Raw genomic sequence first — 16,890 nt, 5'->3', positions numbered from 1 at the left:
TAATAAAAATATAAGAAAATAAAATACAAAATAAAAAATTAGCACACTGAGTCTAATCCCTCTGAACGTGAACTAGGACCCTGAGGGCTGTCTGTCAGTTCTTGAAGTTTTGGGCTGCGGGGTTCTCTTGCAGGACATTCTTCCCATTTCCTCCAACGCACCTCAGAGACGTCAAGTGGGGTGGGGAGGCTGTTTTCACCGAAGGTGTCACTCCTACTCTGTCTCTCATAGAGCTTGCTAGTGTAAATTCCTTACCCCCCCAACCCCCAGCTAGTCTCCAACGTGTGAAGGCGGTGGGGGACAGGGCTTAACGTCTTCAAGCAGTTAGGAGAAATGGGGTAGAGATAAAAATGTTCCCCCCTTTGTGCGTTCAACATACTTTTGCCAGCCTTAGGTCCTGCGGTGGGGGGAGGGGGGTCAATGCCTTTCAAAGCTCATCTCCGACTTCTAGCGTTGAGGGCTGGGCACTGAAAATGGGCCAGTTTCCACCGACCGGCAGCCCGCGGGCGTCTGCTTAGCACCAGCGCTCCCCTGCGCAGGAACCCCCGGGGGCCGCCGGCGCGCGGGCCGCCCTGGCCCCGACCCCGCCAGAGCTAGGACCGGCGGCGGCCCGGCGGCCCCGGCTCCGCCTCCCCGCGCGTCAGCGCCCGCGGATTGGCGCCCGGAGGGGCGGCTCCGCCTCCGCCATGGCCGCCGCCCGCCGCCGGGGCGGGTAGTGGCTGCGGCGCTGCGGGGTCGGCTGGGTGTCCGGCGGCTCGGCGCGCCGGGGCGCGGCGCATGGGTCTCGTCCGCGGCGGGCCCCCGTGCGCCCGGGCCATGGCGCGCCTGGGCGCCGTGCGCTCCCACTACTGCGCGCTGCTGCTGGCCGCGGCGCTGGCCGTCTGCGCCTTCTACTACCTCGGCTCCGGCCGGGAGACCTTCTCCAGCGCCACCAAGAGGCTGAAGGAGGCCCGCGCCGGGGCCCCCGCCGCACCCTCGCCGCCCGCGCTGGACCTGGCGCGGGGCTCCGTGGCGCCGGCCCCCGGCGCTAAGGCCAAGAGCCTGGAGGGTGGCGGGGCCGGGCCGGTGGACTACCACCTGCTGATGATGTTCACCAAGGCGGAGCACAACGCGGCGCTGCAGGCCAAGGCCCGCGTCGCGCTGCGCTCCCTTCTGCGGCTCGCCAAGTTCGAGGCGCACGAGGTGCTGAACCTGCACTTCGTGAGCGAGGAGGCCAGCCGCGAGGTGGCCAAGGCTTTGCTGCGCGAACTGCTGCCGCCTGCCGCCGGCTTCAAGTGCAAGGTGAGCGGGCGCCGCTGCTGGAGACTTCTGGCGGGTGGTCCACCTCTTCTCGGGTAAGGGTCAGGGTCAGGGGCGGACCCAGGGGCGGGTTCAAGGTCCAGGGCCGGGAGGTGGTTGTCCGCGTAGTGCTGCACACTGCCAAGGACTGTGGAAGCCTGACCCCTCACACTTCCCTCCTCCCTGCCCAAAATGTGCGTTCACGGCACGTGGAGGCTTCGTTCAGGTGCGTGTCTGGGAGCCAGAGGCACTGGGCAGGTGCAGGTGCGGAGCTGCGGTGTTAACGCATTACCTAGCCCGGGTCTCGGCCCTTGGAGTGCTGCGCCTCAAGAATCGGCACGCCCCCTCTTTGCAGCGCGGTAGGATTCACGGTGTCTTTTGAGTGGACACCTCTTTTTCTGTTCTGACTTTTGAGGTGGAACAGGTCATTTAAAGGCATCTGTAGTAGTCTTGTGCACAGTCTGCTGGAAAGGGTATTATGCTGCAGGTGCTACTCGAATTGTTGAAGCTTTATTTCTCATAGGTCTTCAGGGGTTTCAGACAGAACTGCCAAACCCAAGTCCGTACGGTCTGAACCATCTCGCCCACTCTCTGTGTACCCTCCTTCCTTGCCCTCTTCTCTTTTAAAGAAGCTGTGGTTTTCTCCAAGGAGGGAAGAGAAAGCTGGAGAGGTCTGGTTATGACCTGAGGAGGTAGAGCCGCCTTCCACCTCTTGTTGCAGGCAGACAGCCTGCTTCCCAGGAAGCTCCCACCTCTCCCCATCACTTCTCTTCACTTCCTGGCTCTGCTTGTCAGAGATTGGGTTCCTGGCTTAGTGCTAATGGTCTCAGTCAAATTGTTTGCCTCATTTTGACCTCGTAGTTGCATAGAGGGAATCTAAGGTCTTATTTCTGGATAGGAGTAGAGAGTGTTCGTTCTTAAAGAAGGAAGACAGATATTGGCAGGAGGAGGGGCAGCAAGGCAAGAGTAGTATGTTTGCACCCTGTGAGTGATTAAGGGGAGCTGCTGCCAGAATTCTTCAGGGTCAAGGGGTCTGCAGTGGCTCTTTGTTGCCTAAGAATCAAGTCCCATTTTCTGGGTAGGACTGTCCATCTATGGGCCTGGCCTTCCTCTGCAGCCTGGCCACCTTATATGCTGCTTAGATTTTTTTTTTTAAAGATTTATTTATTTATTTATTTATACAAGCACTGGGTACAGTCAGAAGCGTAGGAGGGTGAGAGAATTCACCAGAGCCAGAGCGGGGAGCAGAGCAGGCAGAGTGATGAAACACACTGCTGAGGGGAGCAGCAGGCGCGGCAGGAGAGGTCTGCGCGCCATGTGGTGGCCGGGACTTGAACCTGTGCTGCAGAGACTGCGCGCAGCTTTGCAGCCCAGCACTCAACCACTGCGCCACCAGGGTGGCCCACTGCTTAAATCTTAACTATAGTGAATATTCCTTTACACAAGCTGAAGTCTTGCCCAGAATATCCTTACTTTTGGGGTTCTGGGGCACTCTTTATTCAGTTTTCACCTTCCCTTAAAATGTCCCTACACTCTGGGAACAGTCTGTGCCCAGTCCTCTACAAGCTCCAGGACACCCGGATTGTTGGCTTCTGATAGTGTGAAGTACAGGTATGAAGTCCCTGACCCCGGGGAGTGTTCCCGAGAGCTAATTTGTTCTAGGCAGGACACAGACCTTGGATGCTGTGGAGGAGAGGGTGGGGGGCAGAGTTGGGTGGTGAGAAATGGAGAGCTGTGGAGTCTTTCATTTTCCAACTTCCTTTCTATGCGGACTCAGTTCCGACAGCCATAATGGGCACTCAGGGCTGGAGGTGCTGCAGGTGACCTGAGGGAATTGATGCCATCCCTTTGACACCAATCCTAGCAAGGTAGGCAAATAACTCATTCAATAATTATGTAATAATATAATTATGTAATGTAGCTGCATATTATATATATATTATACATATGATTTTATATGACATGATATAGCCGTGATAAGTATTACCAAGGAGAAGTGCTTGGTGCTATGAGAGTGTGTGAGGGCTCAGGAAAGATTTAACAAGGAAATAACTCTTATGCTGAGACCAGAAAGCATAGTACCAGTTAAAGATGGGGTTTGTGGGGGGTCTTTACTCCAGGCAGAGGGAAGGGCATGAGGATCTGGGGAATTCTGGCCAGATTGCTATGGTCAGATGTGGGTTTGTCAGTTCCAGCATAAAATTACTCCTATGACTTTTAAGTTTGTATTTTGTGAGTCTGTTTCTGCTTGTGACAGAATGTGCTCTTTTTTCTTTAAATATGTGATCCTAAAAGGTTTGTCTCATTTGTGATTTAATTTTTGCTCAGGTTGGAAATGCTCCTAAAAAGAATATTCTTCCAGCACCACTTCACACATGCTTTCCCCCTGCCTGGAGTAAGCCTCCACCCGCACCCTTAACTGCTGCTCTGCTTTCAGCCTCAGCATAAATGTTATTTCTTTGGTAAATCCTTCCTGAGTCTGCATTGCACACTTTCCTAGCACCAAATCCAAGCATTTAGTATATTTATCACAGCTGTAATTCTACAATTTTTGAATAAAATATTTGCCTATCTTGCCAGACTGTAAACTCCTTAAGAGCATGGACCCTGACTTTCCTGACTTAAATGTTTGCCCAGCACAAATTACCATGCTTTCCGGAGTATTTTATACTGAGAATTATTTCTTCAGTATTAATTAGGAAGAATGACATTGCAGAAATTCTCACCCCCAATGTGAAAGATACACTCAGCATATAGCTCAGCATACAGCATATAGATGCTCAGCATATAGCACAACAGGTGAGGAAACTTGTCCAAGGCCACATGGGGAATGCCTGACCCAGCTGGGGCTGTACCTTGGGCCAATGGCTTTCCCTTTGCACCGCATTTCCTGTGAAGGGGCTTTTCTCTCCTGTGATGTAAGGCAGAGAAGACAGTTTACTCCCAGAGAGAGTGCCATGAAGTGTGTTACTGATAGAATACCTTGGGAAGGGGAAGTGGCTCATTATTCACCCAGCTGTTGGAGGCAGCCTAGGGGCTCTCCTCCCTCAGGGGTGGGTTCTGTGACCGCACCAGGTTTGCAGGATGCAGGGCAGGCTGCAGTGAATGTAATGCAACTCCCGTTCACATCCACAGACTCTTCACGCCATTGTCAGTGACATAGTAACACGTGTAACTGAGAAGCTTATAGAAATAGATCGAACATTATTAGTGACTTTAGATTATATTTTGGTGAATTAAATATGCTAAAACACCATTCACTTCACTTGAAAAATCTTTTTTTGATTATTATGGAAAGTCTTTCAAAACCTACTGAGAATGTGAGCTCTTGGGAGTCGAGAGAGCAAGCTCTGGACAGAGAACTGCATCTGTGAAGGCCACTGGTGGCGTGTGCTCTGTAGGGTTGAGAAAATAACTATCTTGTTTTCTTGTTTGCAGTCTGCCTCTCCCTACTAGAATACAATCTCCGTGAGGGCAAGGACATATTTGCCATCTTCATCTCTTGAGGCCTACAGGAGCCCCAAAATGCTATTCCTATTCTGGCTTAAGTCGCAGGTGATGGACACAGAGACAGGCAGCCTAAGCTGGAACACAGGAACCAGACTTCTGGAGGGACAGGCAGCCCCGGCTAGTCATGGCCTCTCTGGAGGCATAGACGGGCTCTCCGCAGGTAATTCCAGAGGAGAAAAGAAGGAAGAGAGGAGGGGCCGGAGAAGACATGCCTCCCAGACTCCCCCACTGGATCAGATTCTCCACTGTCTTAAGAGAAACATTAGTGCTAAGGGTGGGGAAGGAGGCCTGGGGTGGGAGCAAGGGACCAGGAGGGCTGGTCTAGTGGAGCATCCTCCATATCGGAGGCTATAGCTCCCAGCACCTTCTAGGCTCTCAGTGCATATTTATAGTTGACTGGGGGCTACGTTGATTAAACCCAAGAAATTGAGTTCTCGGTGACCTGCTCCTCTCCATCAAACCTCAGCCATGTGGGGCTGAGCTGCTCAGTCCCCAGTCAGGAAGTTAAGAATTAGATGGAAGCCTGGTGCATTGCAGCTTAAAAACAATGGTTAGATTCTAAGAAGAGCGTTGCTGAGAAATAGGAGTGACTAGACTAGTGTTAAAGCTCTCTGCACATGTCGGGGAATTTCTGGTTTCTTTTACAGCAAGAATAAAACTATGAGTGGCTTTGAAATATGAGCACCTGAGCTCATAATTGGGGCTTGAAAGAAGCCTGAGTATAAAGCTCTCCTGCCTGCTCTCTCACTGGTGAAGCTCATGACAAACAGCTGACTCCGCCAGCTTGTTACGGCAGCGGGCACCTTGCACCAGAGTGAAAGTTTTAGGTTATGACTGTCTGAGAAAGAGATGATCAGAGGAATGTGTCCTTAAATGAGAGATTCTTTGAAAAAGATAGGCTGACGTTTTATACTACAGAACTGAGAGAACAGTGGCATTCTACCATATATTTTTAGCTGTGGAACTCTAAAATTATGTTCATGAAACAACTGTAGTAGTTTGTGTGTACCAGCATATATTTCTTATGGATCTGTAGGGAATCTCTCTGTAAGGTACCTATACAATAAACTGTGGATAATTGCACAGGTATGTGCTGAAATTATAAGGCAAAGCCCTAACATAGGCCCCAGAGATGATTGTGTAGATGAAGTGTACTGTTAGGTGTGTGATGTGTATATGGTGTGGGCCCCTATGCATAGATGACCTGTGCCGGCTTCAGACATCTGTAATTCTACACAATTCCCTTGCTGTTCTTTGTCCCCATAGGCCATTATAAAAAGACAGATAATTACATTAGTTTTGCAGTTAAAAAGGACCAGATATATAATTCATATACCATAAGATTCACCACTTCAGTGGCTTTTAAATATATTTACAGGATTGTTCAATCGTGACCATTAATTCTACATTTCATCATCCCCAAAAGAAACCCAATACCTATTAGCCATCATTCTCCACTCCCATTTCTTCTTAGCTCTGGATACCATTAACCTGCTTTCTGTCTCTATTCACCTACTCTGAACAGTTTTGCAAGTGAACTCTCTACCCTGGGTTTTGTGTGTGACTTCTTCCACTTAGCATCATGTCTTTAAGGTTCACATCACAGCAAGTGTCAGCATTTCCCTCCTTTTTTGTGGGCAAATAAACAATTTTTGTTTATCCACTCATTAGTTGATGGACATTTGGGTTCCCACTTTTGAGTTGTTATGAATAACTCTCTGAACACTTGTTTACAAGTTTTGGTGTGGATATGTTTTCAGATCTAGGGGAGGTGTGGCTGGGTCATATGGCGGTAACTTTTGCAGCAACTAGAATACTGTTTTCTGCGGTGGCTTTGCCATTGTTCATCTTCACCAAAGGGTTCCAGTTGCTCCACGTCCTCATGAGCACTTGTTGACTGTCTTTTTGATGCTAGCCATCCTAGTGGTGTGAAGTCTCATCTCATCGTGGTTTGAATTTGCATTTCCCTAATGACTACATAGAGATGATTCCAGATTGATTACAGCTACATCAATGTATATGGAATTTTTCTTAGCTTTCTCAAAAAGCATTTTACAAGAAAAGCCAGGTACCTTGACTCTCCCTTCTCCACCCTGAAAGATATAACATCTCTGGAAATGCTTGTATGCTGAAGAACACCTTGTGGAGTTTTCTGACATGTACAGGAATGTTTCACCTAGAATCACTGAGAGCACTACCAGTATGAAGTCTTGATCGGGAGAATAATAGTGACAAAACTTGTTCAGCACGCCAGAACTTGTAAAAGTGCTTCCACAAACGTGTCTTTAGAGCATCACTGCCACCTGTGAAGGTGCCCCTAAGCGAGACTTGGGTCACTGGTGTGCTCCCACACTAAGCCATGGGCTGGGCTGTGTGGAGTGGCTTGGGGAGTTGGGAGCATTCAAGGCAATGGGGACGTGCCATGGTCCACCTCACAGCCGGTATCATCTTCCTGCTTTAATCTTACTTGGGCTTAACAGAGCCTCATGGAATCATCAGGCATTGCAACAGCAAGGAAACAAATTCTGGCGCTGCCTCCTCCCGGTGAGCTGACAGACCCAGGGCCTAGGGGGTGGTGACTTACTCAGTGTCACGTGGAACTGGCGTTAGAACCAGCCCAACACCTGCCTGATTCCTCTGGAGTGTCATCCTCAGCCTCCACCCCCCACCATTTGGAAGATTGTGTTTAGAGCCAGTTCATGAACCCCCACGGCAGCGAGGCCTGTGTCTGGGGCTTGTCTTCATCCCAGTCCGACCTCATCTTCCTGTGTTCCCACGGAGCTCTCTGGGACGGGAAGGAGCACGAACCCCTGCCAGTCCCTTGGGCTAGCTTCCCAGCTGCTCTGCACTGAGCCTGACCTGGGAGTCAGTATCAGAGGAAAGCCACGAGGTGGTGCGTTCTCTCCTAGGGGTGCTCGCTGGAGGGAGCTCCAGGGCTATAATCGCTGCGCGGGCCTCGCTAGGAGGAGTGCAGCCCACAGTGGACCACCAGCCTCCCCTGCAGGTCGCGGGGAGAGCGGCGGGCAGTCAGGGTAAAACACCCTCCCGGCGCGGGGCCACCTCCCCGGCCCGACGAGCTGAGTGCAGCGCCCCGCGCGGCCGCTGGAGGGCGCCGCTGCACCGCGTTTGCTGAGGGCGAGCGCTGCGCCCTAGGCCTTGCCAGGCCGGGCTTCTCCAGCCCGGGGAGCCTGCGGCGCTCGCAGAGCTGTTTGTTCTTTTTTCCCCAGCAGCGTTTCCCCCAGTTTTATAAAGATTAAAATAAAAGGGAGTCTGCGTGGCGATTGTGGGCGGTTGTTTCCTTCCTGCGCCCAGGGTAAACTTGCTTTGATGAGGCCCTTTGAAAAAGGTAGATGAGAAAAGCTGGGGTGGTTGGGGATGGGCTGTGCCTCTGCTTCCTGAGCCTCTTTGCCCCTCCTTAGTCCTCTCCCTGGGACCCCAAACCGCTCGAGCCCATTGGCCTGAGGCTTCCCAGGCGCATCCTTTCTGGTCCATCTGGGATCCCCATTAACCCAGCAAGGATTTTTGGTGAACAGAGAGGGATTCTGTGTTAAAAGAGGACGTGGACCTCTCATCCACGACTGATCTCCCTGTGCCCAGGGTTTACATCCGACAAAATGAAACATGGTGACTGCGGATAAGCACCCCGGTGTCCTTAGTAACAACCTTTTGCTCAGTTCCTGGTATTCAACTTAGTCCCTGATATGAATCTCAGACCATGAGGCAGGATGGACCTGGGGGGAGTCCCATGAGTACTGACCCTTTGCTCACATCTTCGTATGCAGCTATACGTTTCACCTCTTGGTATGTAGCCCGTCCTATCTGACCATGTGTAGTTGCCAATGTAAACCCACCCGGAACCTTGTAGAAACTGAAACTGCCTACAGACAGGGCTCAGCTTTGGGATATGAATCTGCTGAGTCAGGACTGGTGCATCAAACCTGGCTTCTTGTTAGCTCTGGGGTGCATTGTTTCCTTTGTGCCATATAACACTATGACCCAAGGTATCCTGGCACTTGGTGGGAATTTGGGCAAGTGACCTAGCCTGGGAGAGTCACACATGCAGTGTGTGTACAGTGCATGCAGGTGCAGGTCCTGGCATACCAGGTGGCTATGACCCAGTTGCCCGATGGTGTGGAACCTTCCTGTGCTCTGCTGTCAGGTGTCTCGAAATTCCTACCTGACCATTCACCACGTCACAGTGGTGTATGGGAGCTTCCCCAGTCACTTCTGGTGGAGGGAGGCTGCTGTGGGGCTGCTTGGGGGGTGTCCTGCCTCTTTCCAGGCAGCTGATAGGCAGGCGGGCACTCCAGGGCACCTGGCAGGGTAAGGAGTGCCTAGGAAGGACTCCCTGCCCCCCTTCCTTGCATCCTTCCCTGTCCAGGTCTCTTGCCTTTGGTCTCGGGCCACTCACATTGGCTGTGGGTTGCTGAGGACCAGTGAGGGTGGCCAGGGCAACATCACCTCCTAACCCTCTCCCCCAGGCTGCCAACTCTTTACTGGAGGCTTTGTTCCCAAGAGGCCAGTCTGTGTGCTTCCATCTTTGTTACAGGTGCCTGTTCTGAGCAGCTGAGCCAGGCCCTGTCAGCTGGCACAAAGCCTGTTGTTAACTTAATGTGTTTTAAATTAAAGCCATTTGTTTTATTTATTGGGGTAACTACTGTTAAGCAGCCCCATTAAGTGATCCTCCTGCTGTGGGATGGAGGGTCCCAGAGGCTGGCCTCTGCTACCCTGCTCTGGTCTCCCCTCTTCCTCACCTCACCAAAGCTTACCATGTTGCCTCACCTGCTGAGTCTGTCCCTGTGTGGCTGGAGAGCCCCCAGGGCTGGAGCTTGCTGCTTAGAGCTTGAACCTGGGCTCAAATGCAGCCTGTGACATTTGGGAACAGTGTGGCCTTGGATGTAACCCCTCTGGCCCTCCACTCCCTCACCAAGGACCTTATAGTGTGGCTATGAGATAAAAATGAGGCCTCACCGAAGGCCTGGCCCATGGCAGGTGGCTAAGAAGGAGTCGCTGCTACTAATGGTACTGAGTGGGTGCGTGGGGAGGAGGAGCCCTTTCCTTGTCATTCTGGGAGGCACAGCGCCTGTTGATTCTGTTGGCGGGCAGAGTGCTAACCTGCAAATTGGCGTTCTGCCAGGCTGCTGTAACAGACACCACCGGCTGAGTGGCTTAGAAACATGAGACCTTTATCTTTCACAGTGCTGAAGGCTGGGGGCCCAAGGTCAGGTGCCAGTGTGGTTGGGCCTGGCACAGGCCTTCAGTCTGTAGACTGCCACCTTCTCGCTGTGTCCTCAAGGTGGGAGGGGTGTGTGTCTCTTTAGGGCTGCTTTTATCAGAGCACTAATCCCATCATGACCGAGCACCTTCCCAGAACCCCCCCCCCCCCACACACACACACACACAGGTAGGATTAGGATGTCAACATAGGAATTTTGAGGGGACCCAAGCATGCAGAAGATAGCACAGGATGTCCTCATGGTCATTAGGGACCTCCTCAGGCCCTTACCTACAGTGGTTCTCTGACTCTGCCCTCCAATAATACACTGTTTGTCCCTCTCAGAAAGCACTGGACACTGTGGCCTCATACGGTGCTCAGTTGTGCCCATACTTTCTCCTGCCTTGGGAGGGAAGAAGCTCCATCTCTCCCTTCCCCAAAGAGCTGGTGCATGTCTGGCCCTGGGCAGGGGCTTAGCAAATCCAGCCGGAGTTGTCCTACATCCTGGTGCAGGAGCTGCATTCTTTGTAAGGATGGCAGAGCTGGGCTCTGATTTGTGGTGCTTGTGTAGGTTCCATGCGTGATCCCGCTGCCTCTTGTGGGTGATGGAGTCTTGTCTGTGAATGATTTTTAGTTTCTAGAAGTTTCCTGTTCTAGCTTGTTTCTAGTAAACCGCTATGAGCATTTTCATGTTTTATTCACCTCTTAATGGTTTTGATTTGTTTTCATGGTCATTGCACACACCAACTTTTCATAGTCTTTTTAAGGAATTCAGCAAAGTATAAACTATAAGTAGTTTTGGGCCTCCCCTGTGGTGCAGCGGTTGAGCGCTGGGCTGCGAAGCTGCCCGTAGCCTCTGCAGTGCTGGTTTGATCCCCGGCTGCCGGCGAGGGTCCCACATGGCGCGCAGACCTCTCCTGCCGCCCGCTGCTCCCCTCAGCAGTGTACTTGGTCAGTCTGCCTGTTCTGCTCCCCTCTCTGGCTCTGGTGAATCCTCTCGCCCTCCCGTGCTTCTGACTGTACCCAGTGCTTGTATAAATAAATAAATAAATAAATAAATAAATCTTTAAAAAAAACACAAAAAACTATAAGTAGTTTTTTTTTTTATAGAGGCATGTTTTATTTACTTGTTTGTTTGTTTTGTTTATACATGCACTGGGTACAGTCAGAAGCGCGGGAGGGTGAGAGAATTCACCAGAGCCAGAGCGGGGAGCAGAGCAGGCAGAAGGACTGAAGTACACTGCTGAGGGGAGCAGCGGGCGGCAGGAGAGGTCTGCGCACCATGTGGGACCCTCCTCCGGTGGCCGGGGAGCAGCCGGGGATCGAACCGGCACCGCAGAGGCCGTGGGCAGCTTCGCAACCCAGCGCTCAACCGCTGCGCCACCGGGGAGGCCCTATAAGTAGTTTTCAAAAGCCAGGCTACAGGGGAGACCCACAGACCCGCAGAGCTTGCTCATGCCCCCCATGCCTGCCCATCCTTCTGAATGGGGTCTTGGGCTTCTTCTCTGTGGTTTGTCCCCACTGAGTACTGTGAGGGGCCCTGCTCTTGGCAGGTCATCATGGCGGTCCAGGAAACAGGCACGGAGACCTGCTCAGAGGCCCTGATCCTGAGGCCTGGTCAATGTGGGATTCTGGAAGGCTTTGCTTGCTCTGGCACGTGGGTAAGTGTTTGAAAACTCTGCCCAGGATCAGGCATAGTGCAGCTCTGGACAGTGTGTCCCAAGCCACCTGGGGGGCAGGAAGACCAGGGCGGGGGTTCCCAGGTGTGCCCATGCTGGCTTTGTGAGGATGGAGGAGCTATATGGGAGGAGAGAACCAAGGCAGCCGGGACTGCAGAACAGTCAGAGGGGCCATGTAGCCTGTGTTGGCCTGGCCGTCACAGCTGTCACGTGGCTCGGCCTTTGCAGACATGCCTGGAGTTGTGGTACACCTCGAGCCACCAGGACTTTCACTCAGGTGCCCTCTCTCCTTTATGTGGTTTATTCTTTTCATCCTTCAAGATTAAGCTCTGGTGGGTGCCAGTTATGTGGAGAAGCCATCCCTGACCACCCCAGCCTGGAGCTGTAATTGGCCCTCCGGGGGGAAGGGGGCTCCACCTTACAGGTGTCCCCTGCTACCTGAGAGTAGGTGGTCCTATTGGGTTTGATGTGGTAGGTTACTAGGAATCTGAGAATGCTCAGAAATTCTTCCACATATAAATTAACGATAATAGTGTTCCCATACCCTAAAAATAAACTACGTCATCTCAGATAGTCACGTCCTGCTTTGGGGGATAACAGGGGAAAACCTATGTTTCATTCTGTGTCTCTGGGACATGGGCAGCACAGGACCTGGTGTAGAGTAGCTTCAGTACAAGCTTGAGCACTGGAGGAGGTGATGATGCCAGGCCAAGTGCACTGTGGTGAGGCAGGGGGCGACCAGAAGTGAGGAGGGACTGCCCTTCAGACCTCCTGAGAACGTACTCTCATAGCTGGGATGTGGACGGCCATATTGGTGTCCTGGGCCATCTGCAGAGGCCTCTGGATTTAAACAAGGCTTTCTTTTAATGCAGCTTTTTCAGACAGGAAATTGTTCAACCTGACACCAGTTGGGAGGACCCAGGTGTGTTTTGGGGACTTCTCTCTGGGTTTCAGAACTATGTCCCTTGTGTTACTGTAAAGAAATAATGCTGGCTTGGGTGATGGAAGGAACTTGGTTTGTGTTTCCCTCTTCAGGCTTCCCTTACTTTCATCACTTATAGAGAGAGGGAAGTGGGGGCTACTGTAGCCCCAGGATCACCCAGAGTCCCCAGCAGTTCCTGGGCCTTCCATTTAGCTCCTGTGGTAAGCAGTGCACCCACTGCCCATAGACACTCACTTTGAGCCGAGGTACAGTGGATGGAGTCCAGCCCAGGTGTTGTGTTCTGGGTTTCCAGGTCTCTCTTCACTGGCAAAGCCCCTCAGTGTCTCAGAGCCTCAGCTTCTCAACTGTCAGATGAGAAGGGATTTCCTGACTGAGTAATATTCCATAGCTCCCTGACTGACACAGAAACTTGGTGCTAGGAAATTGTAAAGCATACCTCCTTTCCAGAATTTGCTTAAGGGCAGGTAAGAGACTGGCAGGGCCGGAAGCCATTGTTTACCTATTTTTGGAGTTATCAGTATAATGACTCTGACCAAGTCCCCCTGCTGCCTCTTCTTTCTCCCTCTGGGAGGTTGTGATTCCCATCTCTGCTTCTGCCCCGAGCCAGCCTGCACCTCAGGATGATTCTACACGCCGGTCCTCAGAATTACCGGACCATTCAGACATTTGCCATCAACATCAATCATAGCACAGTCGCTGCACCTAGCAGAAACAGCGTAGGTCCTGCCATCATGCTGTGAGGAGGGAGGGTGGTTTTCTCTCTGAAGAGGTTCCAGAGATGAGGCTCTGGAGGTTTTGTAGCTTGCTTGGTGTCATGCAACTAGGAAGTACCTGAGCCAGGACTAGAACCCAGCCTTTCTGAATAGTGTCCATTTCATTAGATGGTTTGTTCTGTTCTCTCCCAACAGGGATGCTCTGTGAGAGTGGGGATCCCAGCAGCAAGGTTCTCGTGGTGCCTGTGCTCCTTGTGGCCTTGTGCATATGAGCTCTTCCCCTTATCAGAAGGTCGCTGGCCCCTTAGGGGACTTGCAAGAGCAGGGGAACCTTAGCTCATGCGTGGGGCAAATCTCTCCTCTTCAAGGTTCTGCCCTGTGGAATCAGCTGGGAGCTTCTGTGTAGACGTGGGGTCTTAGAGGCCTGCGATTGCTCAGAGCCCGTGGCCCTCATTTGGAAGTCAGCGCTGGAGGGAACTGGGAAGATCCAGCCCAGTCACTTCATGTTACCTGTGAGGAGCTGGGGCCAAGAGGGGCCATTAGACTTCATTTCATGCCATCCCCACACAATACTTTAGATGGATGATGTGAAGCTTCAAGGCCCCACAGCTAGTGAGTGGACGAGGGGCTGGAACCCAGCTCTCCGGTAACCTCCTCTCCCCTCAACCCCTCCCCTGCCTCTTTTCCTTCTTTGTTTCTGAAGCCAGTTCTGGGTTCTACTGGTCTTTGGGCTTGTTTGTCCTCTGTTTTTGTTCCTAGTTTGACACATTTTCAGATCTTACCCACCTGTGACACCCTGCACTCGCCTGTGTTTTGTGTACGTTGAATGGCTTTGCTTCACGTCACGCCCCACTGAACAGCACTGCAGAATGAAGCTGAGTGGGCCTCCTCAGGTGCAGGCCCCAGAGCCATTCTGGAAGGTGCCCACTACCCCTTTGCCTGGTCCCGTTTAGCCTGTCTTCTCTCAATGCCCTGCCTGACTGGGGCCTTCTGAGGACTAAGAGTGTGTGTGTGTGTGTGTGTGTGTGTGTGTGTGTGTGAGAGAGAGAGAGAGAGAGAGAGAGAGAGAGAGAGAGAGAGAGATTGAGAGAGAGAGAGAGATGGGTTGATGCTATTAGGAATCCCACTGCTATCTCCTGCTTGGGTGTGTACCCCATCAACCCCCATTCTGCTGGGTTCATTATAAGAATATCTGGGCTGGGGAGTGGGCTCCCCATCTCATGAGCTGACCTGCATGACACACAGTAGGTGCTCTTTTTCTGCTGGTTTACTGTCCAACTCATCTGCAAGATGTAGCTCAAATACTGACCTGGAGAGCCCAGTCTGTGAAGACCTGTTGCCTTTATTGAACTTTCCTTTGCCTCTGTGATCCCGGCTCTGTATGCAATGTTGTTGAAGCTGCCGGGGTGGGAGGCCTCGGGGGTGGGGTCCTTGCCTGACCTCTCTCCTTCTCGCTGCAGCCTAGTGGAGCAAAGGCCACATGTTTCTTGATTGCATATGGGGTTGACTACAGATGGATCTGCGCCAAATTCCAGCTCTGCCTCATCCTTCTGGGAGGCATTGATGGGTGTTTGCCTTCTCTGATTTACTTCCTCATCTGCAGAAAGGACACAGTAATATCACCCATCTAACATGGTGTGTGGAGATGAGATGGAATGAAGTCTAAGGCCCTGTTCATGCCCAGGACAATCCGGGGGTCTGCTTTGGTCTTCAGGCCCAGCTGCCCCATCTGCTGTACAGACTATTTCCAGGTCTAAAACCTTCCCTCCCTTGGCCGCACCTTGTCTGGGTCCCCCTGGATTTGAATCTCATGGCCCTGCCCTCCTGGTCTGCACCTGCTCATCCTGTATCACAGGTCACATCCTGGCAGGTAGCCACACCTGAGTTAACCCTGTGGATGCCCAGATTTGTCTTAGAAAATGAGCCCGGAGGGGTTGGAGGAACATTATTATCCTCTGTGGTCCCTGCTTTTTTCACAGTGGAAAAGGAACAAGCTTTCAGCTCAAGAGAATGACCCATGGGGAGGAGACAGTGATTTGGAAGGACCCCAGTAGAAAGTGGACGTGTGCCCTGTGGTTGGCAGACGAGACACTTGTAATTTTGGCTCCTGACTGCTTATTTTAGACTTAAAGTACATTTGTCCCATGTCAGCATCGGGTGGAACTTTAGTCCTGAGTCTGGGGATGGGCACTGGAGAGTCATGGCCAGACTCTCAGGTCCCTGATTGGCCACTCAGCCAGGAGCAGGACAATGGATCGGGCATGTGGGGTGCCCTTTGGGATCTGGGCCACATGCTACTAGCCAGCCTTAGGGGCACCAGTCACCTGCAGTCCATAAGGGAGGGTGTTCTGATGGCGGACACCACCGTGACCTGCCTGAGAGTGCCGTTTCTCCTGCATGTTCCAGTTTAAACCTCTCCCTGGTGAGTGTCTTCTTTCATGGGTGACGGGTGAGCATTGAGTCGTTCACTGGGTTTGGTGAGCAGTGTTTGCAGAGGCTGTGAGACATTATGTAGGTCAGTTCCCTTTACTTGTCTGTTCTTCAGACTCACCCAGCAGCTTTTGCTTTGATCTGAAACATGAACCACTCAAGTTATTTACTGACACAGCTCTCTCCGAGTTGCAAGACTTTGACAGCAAATGCAAAATGAGAAGCTTTTTCTGTACTTAAGGCGAAAAGTCTATCTCCAGCAACTAACTGGATTTGGGAGGTGAAATGTTACCTTGCTTTTCACTCTCCTGGCTTTTGGAGCTATTGACTTCAGAGCCCTTTTCTGTGACACGTGCAGCATCTGGAATTGATTCATGGAAATCTTTAGGGGATTTGTTATGGCCTGGAAATATGAAAGGGAATTCTCACTGCCCTCATGGGTGCATTCAGCTCTGAGGAAGCAGCCTAGTGCCAGGGCCATGGGGTGGGGAGGACAGAGTGCTTTGAGAAAAGAGGGCAGGTGGGGGTTGCCAACAGACTCCACTGAGAGCCCTATGACCTGCTCTACAGAGAGTAGAAAACTGTAAATCTAACTCCAACAAACCATCTTCATTCTTTCATTCCCTTTGAGCCTGGTCCATTTGCAGATATACTTTGGGAGTAGTGGGAGAATTGGATTCTCTGCTCACTTCTTTTCCTAGGTGACCCACATTTGATTTTGACTTGAACTTGTTTGCCAGAGTGGCCTATAAGTTATTGTCATATATTTTTTTGTAAGCCATTCTGGGAGTTTCTGATGCTTCATAATATAAATAATACCACAGAGAACAGCTTTCTGTAGTTTTTTTTTATTTTTCCTCCTTTTGAAATGTTCCCAAGGACACTCTTCATGAAGAGCCTGTCACCACCCTCTGTGGCCCTGAACCCACAAGTTAGCATGGAGCACTGCTCCTAGTGGGAGCACTCCTCCATGTCCACTCCTCAGCTGCCCTTAGAAAAAAGTTCTGCACCTAATTTACATCATACAGCCCTTTTTTCCTCTCTTCTTTATGCAGTACTTCTTAAAATTTTCATTTTATAAGTAATTTTCATACCTTTGAGTTATGAATCATCAAAATACAG

General features: G+C 51.5%; 1 protein-coding gene across 1 annotated transcript in view; it reads left to right on the top strand.

Annotated features, from left to right (window-relative positions):
* The first annotated feature begins 777 nt into the window (after positions 1-777).
* XXYLT1 (xyloside xylosyltransferase 1) overlaps positions 778-16,890 on the top strand; it is a 148,392-nt gene continuing 132,279 nt past the window's right edge. Inside the window, exon 1 of the mRNA XM_037525310.2 lies at positions 778-1,281. Coding sequence (XP_037381207.1) covers positions 778-1,281 — 504 coding nt within the window. The remainder of the gene's footprint in view (positions 1,282-16,890) is intronic.

Source organism: Talpa occidentalis, unplaced genomic scaffold, assembly GCF_014898055.3.
Source record: "Talpa occidentalis isolate TD23 unplaced genomic scaffold, MPIMG_talOcc4v2.1 talOcc4.4, whole genome shotgun sequence".
Taxonomy (NCBI): domain Eukaryota; kingdom Metazoa; phylum Chordata; class Mammalia; order Eulipotyphla; family Talpidae; genus Talpa; species Talpa occidentalis.
This window is presented reverse-complemented; position numbering and strand designations above follow the sequence as displayed.